The sequence below is a fragment of the Haliotis rufescens genome, unplaced genomic scaffold (genome assembly GCF_023055435.1).
Source record: "Haliotis rufescens isolate VD_foot unplaced genomic scaffold, xgHalRufe1.0.p SCAF_2, whole genome shotgun sequence".
In the NCBI taxonomy this organism is placed as follows: Eukaryota; Metazoa; Mollusca; class Gastropoda; order Lepetellida; family Haliotidae; genus Haliotis; species Haliotis rufescens.
This window is the reverse complement of record NW_025963890.1, coordinates 52,558,988-52,580,231: the sequence shown is the minus strand read 5'-3', so window position 1 is coordinate 52,580,231 and position 21,244 is coordinate 52,558,988. Positions and strand designations below refer to the sequence as shown.

General features: G+C 43.4%; 1 protein-coding gene across 2 annotated transcripts in view; it reads left to right on the top strand.

Annotated features, from left to right (window-relative positions):
• The window catches only part of LOC124120496 (HBS1-like protein), a 38,420-nt gene that overhangs the window by 7,171 nt on the left and 10,005 nt on the right, over window positions 1-21,244 (top strand). The window contains exons 6-8 of one of the 2 annotated variants that reach the window (XM_048400140.1): window positions 18,582-18,939; window positions 20,126-20,205; window positions 20,824-20,983. In XM_048400140.1, the coding sequence (XP_048256097.1) occupies window positions 18,582-18,939; window positions 20,126-20,205; window positions 20,824-20,983 (598 nt within the window). Of the gene's footprint in view, window positions 1-3,123; window positions 5,906-18,581; window positions 18,940-20,125; window positions 20,206-20,823; window positions 20,984-21,244 lie in introns of those variants that run through there. The other variant, XM_046483332.2, reaches the window with a different exon arrangement.

The following is a 21,244-nucleotide window of genomic DNA, read 5'->3' as shown; positions in this document are numbered from 1 at the left end:
ACAAATGCTGCTCTGAATGTGAACAGAAGAGTCCTTTATTGTCTATATACACAACTGTAAGAGGAGGGAGATTGATTGGCGCTCTCAGTCACAAGATTTGGACAAGCCTAAACCTTCGTCTGCCAAAAGGCCTAAGAAATCATTCAAGACGGCCTTTTTAGACAGGTGTCCCCTCTGTTGCTGTCCAACCACCTTTGGATTCTGCCTTGCCTGTGCTCTCGGTAGCCTATAATGGGGTGGGTGTCAGATAGTCCCAGAACAGTCAGTCCTCAAGAGTTGCCGTTCCAGGAAAAGTTGCTTTTACGGTCACGGCAACTCCACCTGTGACGTCCATGCCATCTCGTCGCCTGTATCTGGCCAGCCAGCTTAAAGTGCTCAAGGAGATGATCGGTATGTATCTTGCAAAACACACTACAGAGTGTCTATGTCCCATACCTGAGACTCCTGGAGTTCACTCAATGAAAGCCTGTCTGAAGCTCTGCCTCAACTTCTTCAACATTAAGATCTTGCATTGTATCTAGCAAATCCACCACATCTCTGTATGATGCTTCTCTGTATGATCATTCGTCCCAGCGATTTCATGGTTAGCCTTAACCTTCAAGATACATACCTGCACGTTCCCATCAACCGGGAGCTCCGCCATTTCCTTCAGTTTATTTCCAAGGCCTCCACTACCAATGGAAGGTGCTCCCGTTTGGAATTTCCTCGGCCCCTTGGCTCTTGACCCATACTACTGAGCCCATCACGCAGTTCCTGCACATCTGAGGGATCATGTTCGAGTCCTATATAGACGACTGCTTTCAGGCTAATGCAGACCCAGACGTCCTCATGCATCATTTTGAGTGTATGCAAAGGCTTCTCCATCAAATCGGGTGGCTTGTCAAGATAGGCTAGTCAGGGACGACCCTCATCAGGCCCTTTTGAAAACACGCCTCAGCAAGAAGTTCATTCTACGGACTGGTTGCTGAAGATGTAGCGTCTCCGACAGCTGCTCTTACATCCTTGCTAACAGGCCTTCTGACATCGGCGTCCTTTTGACCAACTTGGAGTTGGTGCACCTCATTGGTCCAACTCGCAGAAAGAAGATTCTACCTACGTGATGACCTTCCCCTTCAGCCTCACTCTGAGCTGCTCAAGCCATCGTCTAAAACCCTCCATCTTTGTGTTTGGTGCGTCTCCAGAGGTCACTCATCGACAAGAGGTATTCCAAGAGAGTAGCAAAGACCATCATGGAAGCTCACCATTCCTCTGCTAAGATCCTCTATGTCAACAAATGGAAAATGTTTGATGCCTACTGTCGCGTCATGACATCGCCACTTCCCCCACCTATTCTCCGCAACAGATCGCTGATTACCTCCCATCATTTACCAGGAAACTTAAAGGGTCAACTTTGGCTGCTTTTCTTGCTGCGATCAACTCAGTCATTGCAACTACAACTGGATCAGAGATATCTCTGTTGCTAAGCTTCAGTCCCTAAGTTTGTCCTACAAGTTGGTGGACTAGTCATTTCGTTTCTGGACGCCTTCTTGGGAGAATATGAATGCTTGCTGACAATCCTTTGGAGTTGATCACCTTCAAGACCTTCCTCCTGGCCCTTGCAACTGCGGCATGAGTTAGTGTGTTGGATGCTCTGGATGTTAACAGGGTCCAGTTCAAGAGCTTAGAGAATGGGAAGGCTTCTCTGTGACTATGATGGACTTTTATCGCAAAAAAATCTGCTTCCAGGCCAACCAGATCGTTTGTCTACCATCCTGTTGCTGACGTAAATCCTGAGTTCATCCGACCGTTCAGACATTTCTTTGTGTCCGGTTCGAGCGCTTCGGGTCTACCTTGAGGCTGCACAACCACTTTGTCGCTCCCGAGACTCTTCATTTCACTTACCACGGCGGCCCCAACGGAAGTTTCCCGTACTATGATTTTATTTTGGCTTCGCTTGACCATCCCACAGGCCTATATCCCACCTGTCATATCAATCCTCACGAGTTTCGGGCAGTCGCTTCTACCATGGCCCTACATAGCAACAGTTCTCTCTCCGCTATTATAAGAAGGCTGCTTCTGGAAGCTTTGCCTCGCACTACCTCTGTGACATCTCTGTTACTGACGTCCAGTGTTTTCACTAATTCGGGCCCTTGGTCCTGGCTCAGCAGCCGATGACTGCACAACAGCGCAGATGGTAGACATGCGTACCCGCTCCGGGTTTTTCATACTACAAATCATGTATATACCAAATAAATCCTGGAACTTTGCATCCTGTGTTTATTGTGTTTAATTATTTGTGTTCCCAGACTGGAGGGTGGATTAATTGATGTGGCCATTTTGACGGTGTCCTGAATCCTTAACCCGCTCACGGCTGATTTCTTCATGTGCCTGTTATTGATTTGAAGATCCTCTTGTGGATATTGTCGATCGTTCCTCTCCTTAGCATGCACTCTATTGTCCGTGAGAGATAGAGCAGTGTCCTATCTTTGCCAGAAAACCTCTTCCAGATCGATTATAAGTCGTACGTTGTATCAGTTATTTTTTACAGCCACATAGTCATTCATTCTACATGAAAACACGTCATGCGTGATCTGCCCGATCTGTTTAGCACCTTCTTCCCACCATCCAACCATGGGATGCATAATGTGAGATAGGATAAGTTTAAAATTTTGTAAATTTCACAGTGAATTGTACATTTATATACTTATCCAATCTCACATGCTATGTGCACTCCCAACCATCCCCGCGTCACAGCTCCTCTTGGCTATATGCTCTGCAAAGGAGAACGATGTGGCAGAGGCAATCACGTGATTGTGTCGTGTAGGTTGTTATGCACAGGATTTGTTCGGGTTGTAACCATGGTGATGCTGGGATGTGTTTTGGGTGAATTTTTATTAAAAGCTGGAAGCACATTTCCACATAGGTTTGAAAGAAGAAATGCACAGTGTGAGCTAGGATAAATATTATTAATGTATAATGTTTTTGTAAAATTTACAACTTTTGCTATAAATATTCATATTTGGGTGACAATATTGTCTAACCAGTGGCCTGTTGTTTTCTTCTTTCCATCTGCTGTTCCGTGTGTGTTTGGTGTCATCCATCTGCCTGTTTCTGTGTGACGATGTCTGGCGCTTGTAAGGTAAGGAGATAGTGATAGCGATGAAGCTAGTGACACAGGGTCTGACGTTAGGGTTCCAGACTCGGGGAGGGGGGAGGCTTCAGACGTACGGAGCGGGGAGGTTCCAGATCCGGGGAGCGGGGAGACCTCTGAAGAGACAAATCAGAGACACTGTCAAAAACAATCAAATCCATTGTCAGGCATTTCTTCAAAGGCTCACATTGTTGCTATTTCAGAATTACCCAAACCTGTTTCAAGTAAGGTAGGCATGTCACTGGCTGACCTTACAAAAGGTCATCAAGGTCAGTTGGGAATAAAGGCCAGTCAGGATTGGCTTAAGAATAATGTGTGCCTCAATTCTAACATTCCAAAGCTTTCAGGTCTAACCCAGGCATTAGGTAGTATGAAAGTTGATGAAGCTCATTTGACATCAGGTCATTGCTCTGAAGGAGCAGACACAGAACAATTTGATTGCAAACCCAATAAAACATCACTTCCTAAAGATCTTGCCTCTCAACAAAAGCTTAAAGGTAGAAGTCCAAAGTCCTCATTGAGTTCAAGTGCTGGATCAGACTCTGGTGTGTCATTATCTCAGCTAGCGTTAATGCATCAGCAGCAGAAACAGACCCAATTCAGCATCCAAGCTCCAAGGCCAAGCCCATCCTCAGGGGACTGTGCATCAGCTGAGGGCGTAGCCCTAGGGTCTTCAGTGTCAGCTGGAATCAACATCAGTCAGGCCAGCACACATTTCAAGGCCGTCACAGGAAGTCCCAAGTCTCAGAGCTCCAGTTTAGGTTCAGATTCACTGTCTCTGGCTGAACTGGCTTCCAGACACCAACAGACACATTCCAAGGGATTCAACTCTCCTTCATCGTCCTTGGCTGAACTTGCTAAACAACATTCTCCAACCAAAAGTGCAGGAGGACTTTCTCTGTCTGCTCTAGCTCAACAACACAATTCCTCTACAGTTCAGGGATCGGGGAGAGGGTTATCTTTACAGGCGCTAGTCTCTGGGAGCTCTACAGGATCACATGGTCTGAGCAATCTCACACCAGGCCTGTCTCTGGCTCAGTTGGCCAGCAGTCACAAGGCAGTACAAAGCACACTTGGACACGGCACTCTGCCTCCTGGAGGTGCTTCCATGAAGACTGGGAGTCAGCTGGTGGGTGTTTCTCTGGCAAATTTGGCCAAGTCTGAAGGAACGCTTTGCCTGTCAGATTTACTCAAATCCAAAGTGACCATCTCCGGATCTCGGCAGTTGTCTGCAGATAGAACTCCAAGTCCGGATGAGACCAGCAGTACCTGCTTCAGCCCAGTCCAAGATGAGATGACTCTGCTGGTCAAGGTCCAGACTGATGCCACCTTACTGTCCACACCATCCGTGCTCGGCAAAGCTTTGTGTTTACTGCAAACAAGGAAAAGAAAAGCTAGTGATTCTGATAACCACTGTTTGAAGTATCCAAGATTTACATATGCTGTCCAGGCCAAAGATGTCAGACATCATACTCCAGTACATAAGAGAGAGGTAAAACTGTTTGACTTCTCAACTCCTTCCCCCGATGACCTCGTCCGGCAAAGACAACGAGGGGCCTTCACAAGGACTGGGGAGAGACATGTGTCTAGTTAGTCTGGCCAGTACTAAAGGAAGTGAGGAGAGACATGTGTCTAGTTAGTCTGGCCAGTACTACAGGGAGCAAGGTGGGACATGTGTCTAGTTAGTCTGGCCAGTACTACAGGAAGTGAGGAGAGACATGTGTCTTATTAGTCAGCCAGTACTACAGGAAGTGAGGAGCGACATGTGTCAAGTTAGTCTGACCAGTACTACAGGGAGCAAATAGAGACATATGTCTAGATTGTCTGGCCAGTACTACAGGGAGCGAGGAGAGACATTTGTCTAGTTAGTCAGCCAGTACTACAGGGAGTGAGGAGAGACATGTGTCTAGTTAGTCTGGCCAGTACTACAGGAAGTGAGGAGAGACATGAGTCTAGTAAGTCTGGCCAGTACTACAGGGAGCAAGGTGGGACATGTGTCTAGTTAGTCTGGCCAATACTACAGGGAGCGAGGAGAGACATGTGTCTAGTTAGTCTGTCTAGTTAGTCTGGCCAGTACTACAGGAAGTGAGGAGAGACATGCGTCAAATTAGTCAGCCAGTACTACAGGAAGTGAGGAGCGACATGTGTCAAGTTAGTCTGACCAGTACTACAGGAAGTGAGGAGCGACATGTATCTAGTTAGTCTGGCCAGTACTACAGGGAGCGAGGAGAGACATGTGTCAAGTTAGTCTGGCCAGTACTACAGGGAGCGAGGAGAGACATGTATCTAGTTAGTCTGACCAGTACTACAGGAAGTGAGGAGAGACATGTGTCTAGTTAGTCTGGCCAGTACTACAGGAAGTGAGGAGAGACATATGTCTAGTTAGTCTGGCCAGTACTACAGGAAATGAGGAGCGACATGTGTCTAGTTAGTCTGGCCAGTACTACAGGAAATGAGGAGCGACATGTGTCTAGTTAGTCTGGCCAGTACTACAGGAAGTGAGGAGCGACATGTGTCTAGTTAGTCTGGCCAGTACTACAGGAAGTGAGAAGAGACATGTGTCTGGTTAGTCTGGCCAGTACTACAGGAAGTGAGGAGAGACATGTGTCTAGTTAGTCTGGCCAGTACTACAGGAAGTGAGGAGAGACATGTGTCTAGTTAGTCTGGCCAGTACTACAGGAAGTGAGGAGAGACATATGTCTAGTTCGTCTGGCCAGTACTACAGGAAGTGAGGAGAGACATGTGTCAAGTTAGTCTGGCCAGTACTACAGGGAGCGAGGAGAGACATGTGTCTAGTTAGTCTGGCCAGTACTACAGGGAGTGAGGAGAGACATGTGTTGTTAGTCTGGTCAGTACAAGAGAGAGCTAGGAGAGACGTGTCATGTAAGTGTGAAGAAAAGAATTGAAAAGAAGTGGCTTTTACTACTGGGGAGAGACATGCGTCTAGTTACTCTGACAAGTACTACGGAAGTGAGGAGAGACATATGTCTAGTTAGTCTGGCCAGTACTACAGGAAATGAGGAGAGACATGTGTCTGGTTAGTCTGACCAGTACTACAGGAAGTGAAGAGAGACATGTGTCTAGTTAGTCTGACCAGTACTACAGGGAGCAAGGAGAGACATGTGTCTAGATAGTCTGGCCAGTACTACAGGAAGTGAGGAGAGACATGTGTCAAGTTAGTCTGGCCAGTACTACAGGGAGCGAGGAGGACATGTGTCAAGTTAGTCTGGCCAGTACTACAGGGAGTGAGGAGAGACATGTGTCAAGTTAGTCTGGCCAGTACTACAGGGAGCAAGGAGAGACGTGTCAAATTAGTCTGACCAGTACTACAGGGAGCAAGGAGAGACATGTGTCTAGTTATTCTGGCCAGTACTACAGGGAGCGAGGAGAGACATGTGTCTAGTTAGTCTGGCCAGTACTACAGGGAGCGAAGAGCGACATGTGTCAAGTAAGTCTGGCCAGTACTACAGGAAGTGAGGAGAGACATATGTCTAGTTAGTCTGGCCAGTACTACAGGAAATGAGGAGAGACATGTGTCTGGTTAGTCTGACCAGTACTACAGGAAGTGAAGAGAGACATGTGTCTAGTTAGTCTGACCAGTACTACAGGGAGCAAGGAGAGACATGTGTCTAGATAGTCTGGCCAGTACTACAGGAAGTGAGGAGAGACATGTGTCTTGTTAGTCTGGCCAGTACTACAGGAAGTGAGGAGAGACGTGTGTCTAGTTAGTCAGGCCAGTACTACAGGAAGTGAGGAGAGACATGTGTCTAGATAGTCTGGCCAGTACTACAGGAAGTGAGGAGAGACATGTGTCAAGTTAGTCAGGCCAGTACTACAGGAAGTGAGGAGAGACGTGTGTCTAGATAGTCTGGCCAGTACTACAGGGAGCAAGGAGAGACATGTGTCAAGTTAGTCTGGCCAGTACTACAGGAAGCGAGGAGAGACGTGTGTCTAGTTAGTCTGGCCAGTACTACAGGAAGTGAGGAGAGACATGTGTCAAGTTAGTCTGGCCAGTACTACAGGAAATGAGGAGAGACATGTGTCTAGTTAGTCAGGCCAGTACTACAGGAAGTGAGGAGAGACATGTGTCAAGTTAGTCTGGCCAGTACTACAGGGAGTGAAGAGAGACATGTGTCAAGTTAGTCAGGCCAGAACTATGGAGAGAGAGGAGAGACATGTGTCTTGTTAGTCTGGTCAGTACTACAGGGAGCAAGGAGAGACATTTGTCTAGATAGTCTGGCCAGTACTACAGGGAGCTATGAGAGACGTGTTAATATGAAGAAACGAATGGAAAAGAAGTGTCTTTTACTATCTAGAATAATCCTGGTCATCAGTAGACTTGACAAGATTAGCACATGTTGTTTTGCATCTCCCCAATTGAGTGGAGACATACGGCGGACTCATGATCTTCATTGAAGTTGTCTTGAGCCGTAGTGTTTTGAGGAAAATGGTTGTTTATTAAAATGTTTAATATTTTGAAAGAATATTGCTGGACATATGAACAATATATCAAAAGCATCGTAAGTGCTACAGGATGCAAATCAAAACTCTGTCTTATGTTTATGTAAGTTTACTGATCTCATCGTAACATTGTGCCACTGTAACCCGGAACTTCAGGCATCTTGTTTACACCCTTGGAGTATGCAGGGAGCCTTGTAGACTCAACGCTCTGCTCATCATTGACCACTTGGAGATTTCTTGTAGGATTCTTGTAGTTGTATTCGTAGATGACATAAATTAGTCTCTCTAACGGTTTGAGATTAACAGAGGCCTTTGTGGAAGGTCTCTGACCATGGTTACTACATGATTAGAATCGTCAGGCATGGATATGTGTGGCCAGGCTTTCACTGAATCCTCTCTTGTACATGCAGTTATCTTCATCCTGGAGGCTGCTTCTCTCATCACCTCAGCTGGGTCTTGGTGGGGTGTATTTAGCATGTTTAGTTAGTTGTACCTATGGTGTAATATAGTCATTCCAACAGGTAAGCTGCGTATTTGTGTGAAAATATTCAAAACCGCAAATGTATAAAAACAGCACACGTAAATACCCAATGAAGTTTCTTCAGCATGCGTACAACGGAGCTAATTTCTAAAACACAATTACCAGCTAATTTACTTTCCGACTCAAGTCTATATTTAGAACTGTTATATACATATAAAACACTTCATTTTTTATAAATCTCAAAATGTTCACCTTATGAAAAATGTCATAGATCTAACCCAATTAAAATAGAAACCTTCGAGTAAAAACTCAATTGCTCAAAAAGTTATCTGGAGCTCTGCTCCCAGCATGGTTCAAGGAAGAACATTTTGTGGTTTGCTATATAATATGATGGATATGATAATACACTGGTGTGTGTACTCTGCTGTCACCTATGTAAGTGACTATTTTCATCCAACAACTCAAGACACAGCCTTGTTGCTACATAAGGGTAACATTAGAGTGGTCTGACCAATGAGCACTCAGATTACATCACACAAGTGGGCGGGGGGGTAGCCTAGTGGTTACAGTGTTTGGCAAGGAAATTAACGGACTATGACAGTCAAGTTTCCACCCTTACTGAACTAGGTTGGAATTTCTGGGCTCAATCGTACTGCCAAAAGTGGCTATTACAAGTTATGTCCCTTCTAGTTCTATGTCTCTCTTACTGACCAATCAGATTCCACCTCTCATATTACTTGCATTTGCTTCAAACTAAATGGCTTTGCCCAGTCAAGAAATCTGATCGATAATCAAGATCTATATTGTGATAAAACTTGTCTTACATCATGAAGTGGATCAAATCACATGAGAACCTTGATTTAAAACAGGAAAAGATTTGACTAAAATCTGTTGACGCCAAGCACACATGCTTTGCAAATCCTGTAATCGACCAACATCTGCATGACAGTTTACGAACCCGATGTCGATTTCGTTATGTGATTTTGATTAGACTATGCATAGACTTGTTAATCCAGCAAAGATAGAACTTCATAATTCCAGCCTAGTTCGGCGAGGGTGGAAACTGGACTTATAAAGTCAGTTAGCTCCCTAATTCAGGAAGATGGACACCGAAGACCCAGTTTCGATTCCCGACATTGGTACAATGTGTGAAGCCTATTTCTGGTGTCCCCTGCCGTGATATTGCTGGAATATTGCTAAAAGCGGCGTAAAACCATCCTCTCTCACTCACTACATCACACAAACATCAATACACCTCCTGTAACATGGGACTGGTAGCCACATTACTTCAGTGCTAGGCAACAGTAGGATTGGAACAAAATTCTTGCATGGACTAAGGCTCATTTGACTTTCATGACAAAAGCCTCACGTCATTGCTTGAGGTGAGGGGAGGTGAATTGGGTTTTAACTTGGCATTCAAGATTATTGCACTTACATAGCAACGTGCATGTGTGTGTGTGTGGCTTATTGTACTAGCACAAACTAATATCAGTTTTACAGTGCTAGCCCTCTGAGATACCATGTCTCAGTTTAACATGGATACTCCACTCAGACACAGTATACTCTGTGCCAACTTGTTTTTATTTTATTCCAAATTAATGCCAAGTGCCAGGCAAGGCAACAAGAAGTACTTTCTGGGCAGATGCTTGACTGCGGAGGCAGATGCTCTTTGCACTTGACCACAGAGGCAGCCTCATTGCTTGATTTAAAAAAGACCTGAGTCACTCCTGCACTGCAAGCGTATGTATTCATGGGCGATATAGGAAAGTAGTGCATACACCCAGTAATGATGATGTATTATGGATGGACTATATTTGTTGTTTTTGTCTTGGGAAATATTAGATGGTTTGTCTTCATCATGTTAACTGTTTATGAGTAGGATACAGCACATCCGAGTTTTTTTTATGATATTCGAAACCCGCATCCATAAAAACCCAAGGGGAAGTGTTTTATTTAACTTATAAACCGAAAAATGAAACCTTAAACCACATTTATCAACATTTTTTTTTCAAACACACTTTCCATGAACCCTAGGAAACAGGCGTAAAATATCTGTTGGTGGCGTACGGTTCTTGAAAAAGGAAATTTTAAAAGCATTGTAATTTATCAGCGCCTCTGTAGACTAGCGGTACACTGATAGGACTACAGATACGAAGGTTGCAAATTCGATCCTCAGGAATATAAAGAAAGCTTTTGTCATTTGATTTTACATTTCATCACATTGTGTTAAAATTAAAAATATATTTCTAGCAAGAAACATTCATATGTTACAGTCTAAATGGTGTTAATAAAATCCCCAGTATATTATATAAAATACCAGGGATATTATAACGTCTCTGTTTGTAAGATTTAACCCAACTGGAGAACAATAGGATGACGTCACTGGAGGTTTATAATGTATGTATACTGCATGATAGAGGTTAATGCAAATCAAAACATAGGATGTATTCCTCCAGCTGGTCTTACAGTGTCCAAGCAAATACTAAGTTGTGTCTGGTATTGAGTATCTATCAGCTTTTGTGTCACCTCTGTATCTCTTGTGTCAATCAACTCGGATATAATCATGATCATGTGGCATTGTTAAGAAATATTTGGAACTTTATGTTTTTACTTGAAAGTAGAATGGCAAATTGAAATTATGCACTGGCACACTCAACTAAATGGAAAACAATTGACTTCACTTGTAATTTTCATTCAGCATTGATTGTGAATATTGGCAGCTGAATGGTGATTGTATATACAGCATTAGCTGAATTTGTACAAAGGATATTTTATACAAGTTAAACTGTTCATGACCTTTTATGGTTTTTATGCTTTTTCTTTCCAATAAAGTCGGTAATACAAATGCTGTGATTGCTTTTGTTTATTGCCCACCTTGTTTACTCACCAGTCCTTGTTTACTCATCAGTCCTTGTTTACACGCCAGTCCTTGTTTACATGTCAGTCTTTGTTTACACATCAGTCCTTGTTTACATGTCAGTCCTTGTTTACATATCAGTCATTGTTTACATGTCAGTCATTGTTAACACGTCAGTCCTTGTTTACACGTCAGTCCTTGTTTACATGTCAGTCCTTGTTTACACGTCAGTCCTTGTTTACATGTCAGTCCTTGTTAACACGTCAGTCCTTGTTTACATGTGAGTCCTTGTTTACACGTCAGTCCTTATTTACACATCAGTCCTTGTTTACACGTCAGTTCCTGTTTACACGTCAGTCCTTGTTTACACATCAGTCCTTGTTTACACGTCAGTCCTGTTTACACATCAGTCCTTGTTAACACGTCAGTCCCTGTTTACACATCAGTCCTTGTTTCCACGTCAGTCCTTGTTTACATGCAGTCCTTGTTTACACATCAGTCCTTGTTTACACATCAGTCCTTGTTTACACGTCAGTCCTTGTTAACACTCATTCCCTGTTTACACGTCAGTCCTTGTTTACACGTCAGTCCCTGTTTACACATCAGTCCTTGTTTCCATGTCAGTCCTTGTTTCCACATCAGTCCTTGTTTACACATCAGTCCTTGTTTACATGTTAGTCCTTGTTTACATGTCAGTCCTTGTTAACACTCAGTCCCTGTTTACACGTCAGTCCTTGTTTACACATCAGTCCTTGTTTACACGTCAGTCCTTGTTTACACGTCAGTCCTTGTTTACACATCAGTCCTTGTTTACACGTCAGTTCCTGTTTACACGTCAGTCCTTGTTTACACGTCAGTCCTTGTTAACACGTCAGTCCCTGTTTACATGTCAGACCTTGTTTACACATCAGTCCTTGTTTACACGTCAGTCCTTGTTAACACGTCAGTCCTTGTTTACATGTCAGTCCTTGTTAACACGTCAGTCCCTGTTTACACATCAGTCCTTGTTTACACGTCAGTCCTGTTTACACATCAGTCCTTGTTAACACGTCAGTCCCTGTTTACACATCAGTCCTTGTTTCCACGTCAGTCCTTGTTTACATGCAGTCCTTGTTTACACATCAGTCCTTGTTTACACATCAGTCCTTGTTTACACGTCAGTCCTTGTTAACACTCATTCCCTGTTTACACGTCAGTCCTTGTTTACACGTCAGTCCCTGTTTACACATCAGTCCTTGTTTCCATGTCAGTCCTTGTTTCCACATCAGTCCTTGTTTACACATCAGTCCTTGTTTACATGTTAGTCCTTGTTTACATGTCAGTCCTTGTTAACACTCAGTCCCTGTTTACACGTCAGTCCTTGTTTACACATCAGTCCTTGTTTACACGTCAGTCCTTGTTTACACGTCAGTCCTTGTTTACACATCAGTCCTTGTTTACACGTCAGTTCCTGTTTACACGTCAGTCCTTGTTTACACGTCAGTCCTTGTTAACACGTCAGTCCCTGTTTACATGTCAGACCTTGTTTACACATCAGTCCTTGTTTACACGTCAGTCCTTGTTAACACGTCAGTCCTTGTTTACATGTCAGTCCTTGTTAACACGTCAGTCCCTGTTTACACGTCAGTCCTTGTTAACACGTCAGTCCTTGTTTACACATCAGTCCTTGTTTACATGTCAGTCCTTGTTTACACATCAGTCCCTGTTTACACGTCAGTCCTTGTTTACACGTCAGTCCTTGTTTACACATCAGCCCTTGTTTACATGTCAGTCCTTGTTTACACGTCAGTCTTTGTTTAGACGTCAGTCCTTGTTAACACCTCAGTCCTTGTTAACACGTCAGTCCTTGTTTACACGTCAGTCCCTGTTTACACGTCAGTCCTTGTTTACACATCAGTCCTTGTTTACACATCAGTCCTTGTTAACAAGTCAGTCCCTGTTTACACATCAGTCCTTGTTTCCACGTCAGTCCTTGTTTCCACGTCAGTCCTTGTTTCCACGTCAGTCCTTGTTTACATGTCAGTCCTTGTTTACACGTCAGTCCTTGTTTACATGTGAGTCCTTGTTAACACGTCAGTCCCTGTTTACACGTCAGTCCCTGTTTACACGTCAGTCCCTGTTTACACGTCAGTCCTTGTTTACACATCAGTCCTTGTTTACACGTCAGTCCTTGTTTACACATCAGTCCTTGTTAACAAGTCAGTCCTTGTTTACACGTCAGTCCTTGTTAACACGTCAGTCCCTGTTTACATGTCAGTCCCTGTTTACATGTCAGTCCTTGTTTACACATCAGTCCTTGTTTACACGTCAGTCCTTGTTTACACATCAGTCCTTGTTAACACGTCAGTCCCTGTTTACACGTCAGTCCTTGTTTACACATCAGTCCTTGTTTCCACGTCAGTCCTTGTTTACACGTCAGTCCTTGTTTACATGTTAGTCCTTGTTTACACATCAGTCCTTGTTTACACGTCAGTCCTTGTTTACACATCAGTCCTTGTTAACAAGTCAGTCCTTGTTTACACGTCAGTCCTTGTTAACACGTCAGTCCCTGTTTACACGTCAGTCCCTGTTTACATGTCAGTCCTTGTTTACACATCAGTCCTTGTTTACACGTCAGTCCTTGTTTACACATCAGTCCCTGTTTACACGTCAGTCCTTGTTTACACATCAGTCCTTGTTTCCACGTCAGTCCTTGTTTACACGTCAGTCCTTGTTTACATGTTAGTCCTTGTTTACACATCAGTCCCTGTTTACACGTCAGTCCTTGTTTACACGTCAGTCCTTGTTTACACGTCAGTCGTTGTTAACACGTCAGTCCCTGTTTACACGTCAGTCCTTGTTAACACGTCAGTCCTTGTTTACACGTCAGTCCTTGTTTACACGTCAGTCCTTGTTTACACATCAGTCCTTGTTTACATGTCAGTCCTTGTTTACACATCAGTCCTTGTTTACACATCAGTCCTTCTTTACACGTCAGTCCTTGTTTACACTTCAGTCCTTGTTAACACTCAGTCCCTGTTTACATGTCAGTCCTTGTTTACACATCAGTCCTTGTTTACACGTCAGTCCTTGTTTACACGTCAGTCCTTGTTTACACATCAGTCCTTGTTTACACGTCAGTTCCTGTTTACACGTCAGTCCTTGTTTACACGTCAGTCCTTGTTAACACGTCAGTCCCTGTTTACATGTCAGTCCTTGTTTACACATCAGTCCCTGTTTACATGTCAGTCCTTGTTTACACGTCAGTCCTTGTTAACACGTCAGTCCTTGTTTACACGTCAGTCCTTGTTAACACGTCAGTCCCTGTTTACATGTCAGTCCTTGTTTACACGTCAGTCCTTGTTTACACGTCAGTCCTTGTTAACACGTCAGTCCCTGTTTACATGTCAGTCCTTGTTTACACGTCAGTCCTCATTTACACGTCAGTCTTTGTCTTTGGAGCAAGAAAGCTACATGATTACACAGGGGTACAGGGGAACTGCAGGTTTGCCCTAACTATGGGGGTCATGACGACCTCCATGCTGGGCAACAGAGAGTGACTGGTATTTTGTATCTGAAACATATTATCTTGTTTCACTAGTCATGCTTTTAAATCATTTTTTAGGTATTTATCTACTATCACTGCAGTTGTTAATCTACTTGTAATTAAATTGCAATGACCCATATTGGCTTTTTTATTTGTAGATTGATATAAACTAAAACAGGAACTCTTCACATATGACTCACCAGACTCGGTACTGTACACAATAGGGTGGTCAGGCTAGCTGACTTGGTTGATGCATGTCATTGATCCCAATTGCGTGGATCGATGCTCATCATATTAATCACTGGATTGTCTGGTCCAGACTGGATTATTTACAGAACGCAGTCATATAGCTGAAATATTGCTGAGTGCGGTGTTAAACAACAAACAAACCAAACCAACTTTGGAAGCAAAACTTTCAGAATTACTGAATGACCCCATGCTCCAACACGCTCTCGTCATCTCCACATTGGATCACCTTGAACAGAATGACCGTGGTAAAGATCTAGATAGGTAATGGTTTTCCGTTCCATGGGTTGTGTCATGTAGAATGACAGAATTCATGTATGGACGTCACTAATGGACGTGTGCCTGTCTGGGTTCAGGCTGCTTCCTGGTTTTGTTGCTGAGCACAATCACTGCAATGTTCCCTGTGTGGAAAATTGGCTCTTTTTGTCGTTTCACCACTGTGTACATCTTAGGTCCGCATGTTTCTGCAATGGTTCTCACTTGCTTTATCAGAGATGCCAACCAGTAATATATTTTAACCAAATTCAGACAATAATGACTATGTCCGAAAACATACAAGTATGGATAATGACATGTGGTTTTTATCCATAAAGTATGTTTTCTTATTTCCTTACCAACTTCTAGAATGCCAATTGAAGTCAACCAGCATGATTATGTGGAATACACTATGAATTGTTTCCAACCCCATTGCCAGTAATTACAAGGATTTAGCAGTCTCAACTGTCTCCATGCACTTACTTATGACAGACGTCTTTCATATCTGTCATTCCTGATGTACCTCCTATATATCCCTCGGAAATATTACTGACATGTGTTTTAGAGCTGTGTATCGTCTGGTATCTTGTGATACGATACGATATTCCGATGCATCGCGATACTTGACCCACGATACGATATACGATAAACGTGGGCCCATTTATCGATAAGCCACGATGCGAAACGCAAATCTCAAGTACAGCGTTTCCTCGCTTTTGTGCCTTTCAATAAACCGCTCACTTGGTTATAGCGCGCGGTAACGCATGGCTCCCAAAAACGTACCGGTAATGTCTTTCCATGGGGGAAAAAAACATCCAAACTCATAATTCGTGTATAATGCGCACCCCCTTCTACACAGCTGTGTTTTTTCGAAAAAAAGTGCGCACTATACTCAAGAAAATACGGTACTTACATTTTTAATAAGCTCAGGTTTTTCACTGACATATGTTTTTCCCCATCTCAAAAACATTATCAGCTGATCACTGCAAGCACATAACACTGGAAATACCAGTCAGCAAAACCGAACTGAAGTACGCAATTCAATACCATCATTATACTATCTTGTTATTAAAACGTGTTCTTTGTATATCTGGACATGTGTTTGTAATATGTTTTATTAATTTTATTCAAAATTTCAATTAATACTGTTTTCATTAAGTTAGGTGAACTCGTGTGTGAAGAGATACAGCAACCTTGGTCAGATTACCGCTTTTGACGCATTGAAACGAACTTTTTTTGCTAAAGAATGGATACATATATTAAAAATGTCATACTTTGACTCGTTAAAAGTTATATTTGTGGCAATTTGGCTAATATATGTCAACATAACGTTTTCGCAATCGAAATCCATGTTGGGCGGGAAGTCCCTACGGTGACTGGTCAAATTGTTCCATACGTAAAAATATCCTACAACTGCTATCACCAGTACCAAAATGCTACGCTTGTGGTTTTTATAATTTTAAATACATATATAGTAAAAGCTGCAACTAAAGTAACACGATATTGGAATATATTATTCCTTATAAAACAATAATTTCAGTTACAATTTCTTCGACCATTGCATAAAAATTCTTTGAAGTTTTATTATTTTCTGGTGTTTGAACTTTGAATTGTTTTGAAGGAAAGTTAGAGAAAGTTCCACTTTGAAGCTTAACAACTTCAGTAGTCTTGTTATTATAAAATAATGTTGAATGTTCCTAAGTCATGAAGGTTCAATCTTGACATGCTTTAAGTCTTGTTTTTGTATTACTGCGTATCGAGATACATATCGTATCGTGACCAGAATATCGAGATGCGTATCGTATCGTGACCTTCCTGTATCATTGCAGCCCTAATGATAGATAATACCTTGTTTTAGCATGTGATGGGATTTCGAGGATTTGGGGTAATAAAATACAAAAAATGATAGTGATGGTTACAATGATTAGTATGTTTTTAGGATTACTGGTACTACTCTTTTGGACATTTATTCCCGAATATCCAAACTGCCACAATTTGGGTTTGGCATCTTTGTTTTCCTTGCTTGTGACACCTGAGACCAGGGCCCACTTGAACAAGATGATGATAATTCCCATACTTCAACATAGGCTTACGATAATCTTAGCGCTAAGACCGCTTTGTGCAAGTGGGCCCACTTGCACAAGGCGATCTTAGCACTTGCACAAGATGATGGTAACTCCCATACTTCAACATAGACTAACGATAATCTTAGCGCTAAGACCGCTTTGTGCAAGTGGGCCCAGTTCTTGTCTGCTGTGATGATACTACACTATTGCCAGAAGCAGTGCAAAACCTAAATCTGTCTCACTCAGTCACTCAGTCACTCACTCACTCACTCTCACCCACTCACTCACCACCCTCTCACTCTCCCTCATTCACCCATCCTCACTCTCACTCATTCACTCACCTTCTCACACTCACTCACTCAATCACCATCTCACACTCACTCACTCACCTTCTCACTCACTCACCTCACACTCACTCACTCTCACCCACTCACTCACCTTCTCACTCACTCACCTCACACTCACTCACTCTCACCCACTCTCACCCACTCACTCACCTTCTCACACTCACTCACTCACCTCACACTCACTCACTCTCACCCACCCTCATCAACTCACTCACCACCCTCTCACACTCACTCACTCACCTCACACTCACTCTCACCCATCCTCACTCTCACTCACTCTCACCAACTCACTCACTCACCTTCTCACACTCACTCACTCACCTCACACTCACTCACTCTCACCCACTCTCACCAACTCACTCACTCACCTTCTCACACTCACTCACTCACCTCACACTCACTCACTCTCACCCACTCTCACTAACTCACTCACACTCACTCACTCACCTCACACTCACTCACTCTCACCCACTCTCACCCATCCTCACTCTCACTCACTCACTCACCTTCTCACACTCACTCACTCACTCACCTTCTCACACTCACTCACTCACTCACCTCACACTCACTCACTCTCACCCACTATCACCAACTCACTTACCACCCTCTCACACTCACTCACTCACCTCACACTCACTCACTCTCACCCACTCTCACTAACTCACTCACACTCACTCACTCACCTCACACTCACTCACTCTCACCCACTCTCACCCATCCTCACTCTCACTCACTCACTCACCTTCTCACACTCACTCACTCACTCACCATCTCACACTCACTCACTCACCTTCTCACTCACTCACCTCACACTCACTCACTCTCACCCACTCACTCACCTACTCACTCACTCACTCACCTCACACTCACCCACTCTCACCCACTCACCACCCTCTCACACTCACTCTCACCCATCCTCACTCTCACTCACTCACTCACCTTCTCACACTCACTCACTCACCTCACACTTACCCACTCTCATCCATTTACCACCCTCTCACTCTCACCCATCCTCACTCTCACTCACTCACTCACCTTCTTACACTCACTCAATCACCTCACACTCACTCACCTGAGACTCACTCACCTCAGACTCACTCACTCACCCACTCTCACCCACCACCCTCTCACACTCACTCACTCAATAACTCACTCAATAACTCACTCATATTTCCAGCTGTAATCACCGGGTGATGATTGGTTGTATTGCAGGCATCACAAGTACAGATGTACCCATCCTGAAAGATCCACCATCATTTTTCAAATCCCAGAATTCCATTGGAAGTGCAACAAATTCAATTTCGAAGGTAACTGTCACTCCCAAGAAGGAACCTGTTAGAGGTTTTGAACCTGTGGTTGCCACGTCAACCAAGAGTGATGACAGACTTGCCCCCCAGGTGGCCACAAGCTGTGATAATGTGACTGGTGGCCAGGGCGGAGCCGCGGCGAGTACGTCTGAGACAACGTCGGTAGAATCATCCACGTCGCTGGCGTCTAGTTCTACCTCCAGTCTTCCTACACCTAAGAAAGACCAAGCGTATCGGCCGCCTTTACCGAAGTCATCGTCTAAGTAAGTGCGATGTTATTAGTGGTGGGACGATACTCTGATGCATTGGTGGATCGCTGTATTTTACTTCCCGAAACAAGTGTCATTCTAAGTACTAAGTACAAAACATCGATTCGTACCATAGATGTTCATTTTAATGGCTGTTACACCCACCAAACACTAATTAGCAGTGAAAATTAGCAGTTAAAAAGTAAATATTGTTATGGATTATCGACTGCCAACTGTAAATTGTCAGTGTGCCAGATATTTTACTATCCTGTCTATGAAAAAGATGGCTCACACACCACATATGAGAGCACTTACAAGTATCGTGATACGTACTGGATTGCACAGTTGGTGTATCGTCCCAGCCCAATGTGTTATAGCTACAAAATGTTACATGTCTGCTAGAGAGGTGGACAACAAGGGTGTAAGGGGAGCCTTCATCAGCCGGACAGAATTACCAACAGTGACAAGTGTGAAGGTTGATATGCTGTACCATTGTTCAGACCCTATGCATCATTAGTTATCTGGTATCTCTGTGACATTTCCTCTGTAACCATGGTAACTGCAGGTACTATGTGTACTGATAAGACCAGTGAAGGTCTTGGTTAGAATAGGTCTTCAGGAACCCATGCATGTTATAAGAGGCGACTATGCTTGTTGTGAGAGGCGACTAACGGTATTGGTTGTTCAGACTCGCTGACTTCGTTGATGTATGTCATCGTATCCCAATTGCATAGATCGATTCTCCTGATGTCAGTCACTGAATTGTCTGATCCAGATTTGATTATTTACAGACTGCCATCTTTAGCTGGAATATTGTAGCGAACAAACAAGAACCTTTGGTTATCCCTGCTCCTGACTCCCAAACATTTGCACACAAAAACCCAGATGATCCTTCAAGCAATGCCTCAATTATACCCATATTTAAGATGATATGTGGCCTGTGACTAAGCCCTTATAACTGTTTAGGTGTGTGATGAGAAGGGCTGATACGATTCACTCGTGTATTCGGTGAATCAAACTGTATCCATTCATAAATTGAATTCGTTCTTCGTGGTCACCAGAATCAAATATGTATGGTTGTGTGTGTGTCTGTCTGTCTGTCAGGGAATAGATCATGATACATATAGCTTGTAGTTATTTCATGTAATAGTGTTTCGCTTATTGACATATTGTCTTTATTGGGATCTTTCTAATTTTTCAGGAGTAAACAAAAAATAAATGTACAGGAAGAATATTCCAAACGTCAAGGTGACCTGGACCTGTTGAACCTGGTAGTGATAGGTGAGTCGGAAAGTCCTGTCAGATTATATGATGTTCTGTGAAGGTGAGATTACCCTGTACGTTCTGTGAGGGTGAGATTATCCTGTGAGGGTGAGATTATGCAGTAAGTTCTGTGAGGGTGAGATTATCCTGTATGTTCTGTGAGGGTGAGATTATGCAGTAAGATCTGTGAGGGTGAGATTATCCTGTGAGGGTGAGATTATGCAGTAAGATCTGTGAGGGTGAGATTATCCTGTGAGGGTGAGATTATCCTGTATGTTCTGTGAGGGTGAGATTATCCTGTGAGGGTGAGATTATGCAGTAAGTTCTGTGAGTGAGATTATATAGTAAGTTCTGTTAGGGTGAGATTATCCTGTGAGGGTGAGATTATATAGTAAGTTCTGTTAGGGTGAGATTATCCTGTGAGGGTGAGATTATGCAGTAAGTTCTGTGAGGGCGAGATTATCCTGTGAGGGTGAGATTGTGCAGTAAGTTCTGTGAGGGTGAGATATTGTAGGATCTGAAGGAGAGATTATTCTGTAAGTTCTGTGAGGTTGAAATTATATTGTAAGCAATATAACCTGGAATGGTCACAGTGACACATGTATTACAGGTCACAGTGACATGTGTTTATTGCAGGTCATGTGGATGCGGGCAAGAGTACGCTGATGGGGCACCTGCTGTACCAGCTGGGTTCCGTCCACAGGAAGGTCATGCATAAATATGAGCAGGAGTCCAAGAAGCTTGGCAAGGGGTCGTTTGCCTTCGCGTGGGTGCTTGACGAGACGGAGGAGGAGAGGTAGGTGGCGCCACCCAACTGATCATATCCCTGCACAAGAGGGAAATACCAACTTATGGGTTTTGCTTTTTGAGAAATGATCGCTCATAATCATGATAAATATACACAAGCATCAAGATTTCATCTCTTGTATTCTATGTAATTATTGACTAAAGCTATATATAAGCAGTGAATTGAATTCTGAGGCCATTCTGGCAAACAAATCATCAATTTGTTGTGGCCTCAGCAGTGATAAAGTAGCTAACATGGCCATATTTTGGG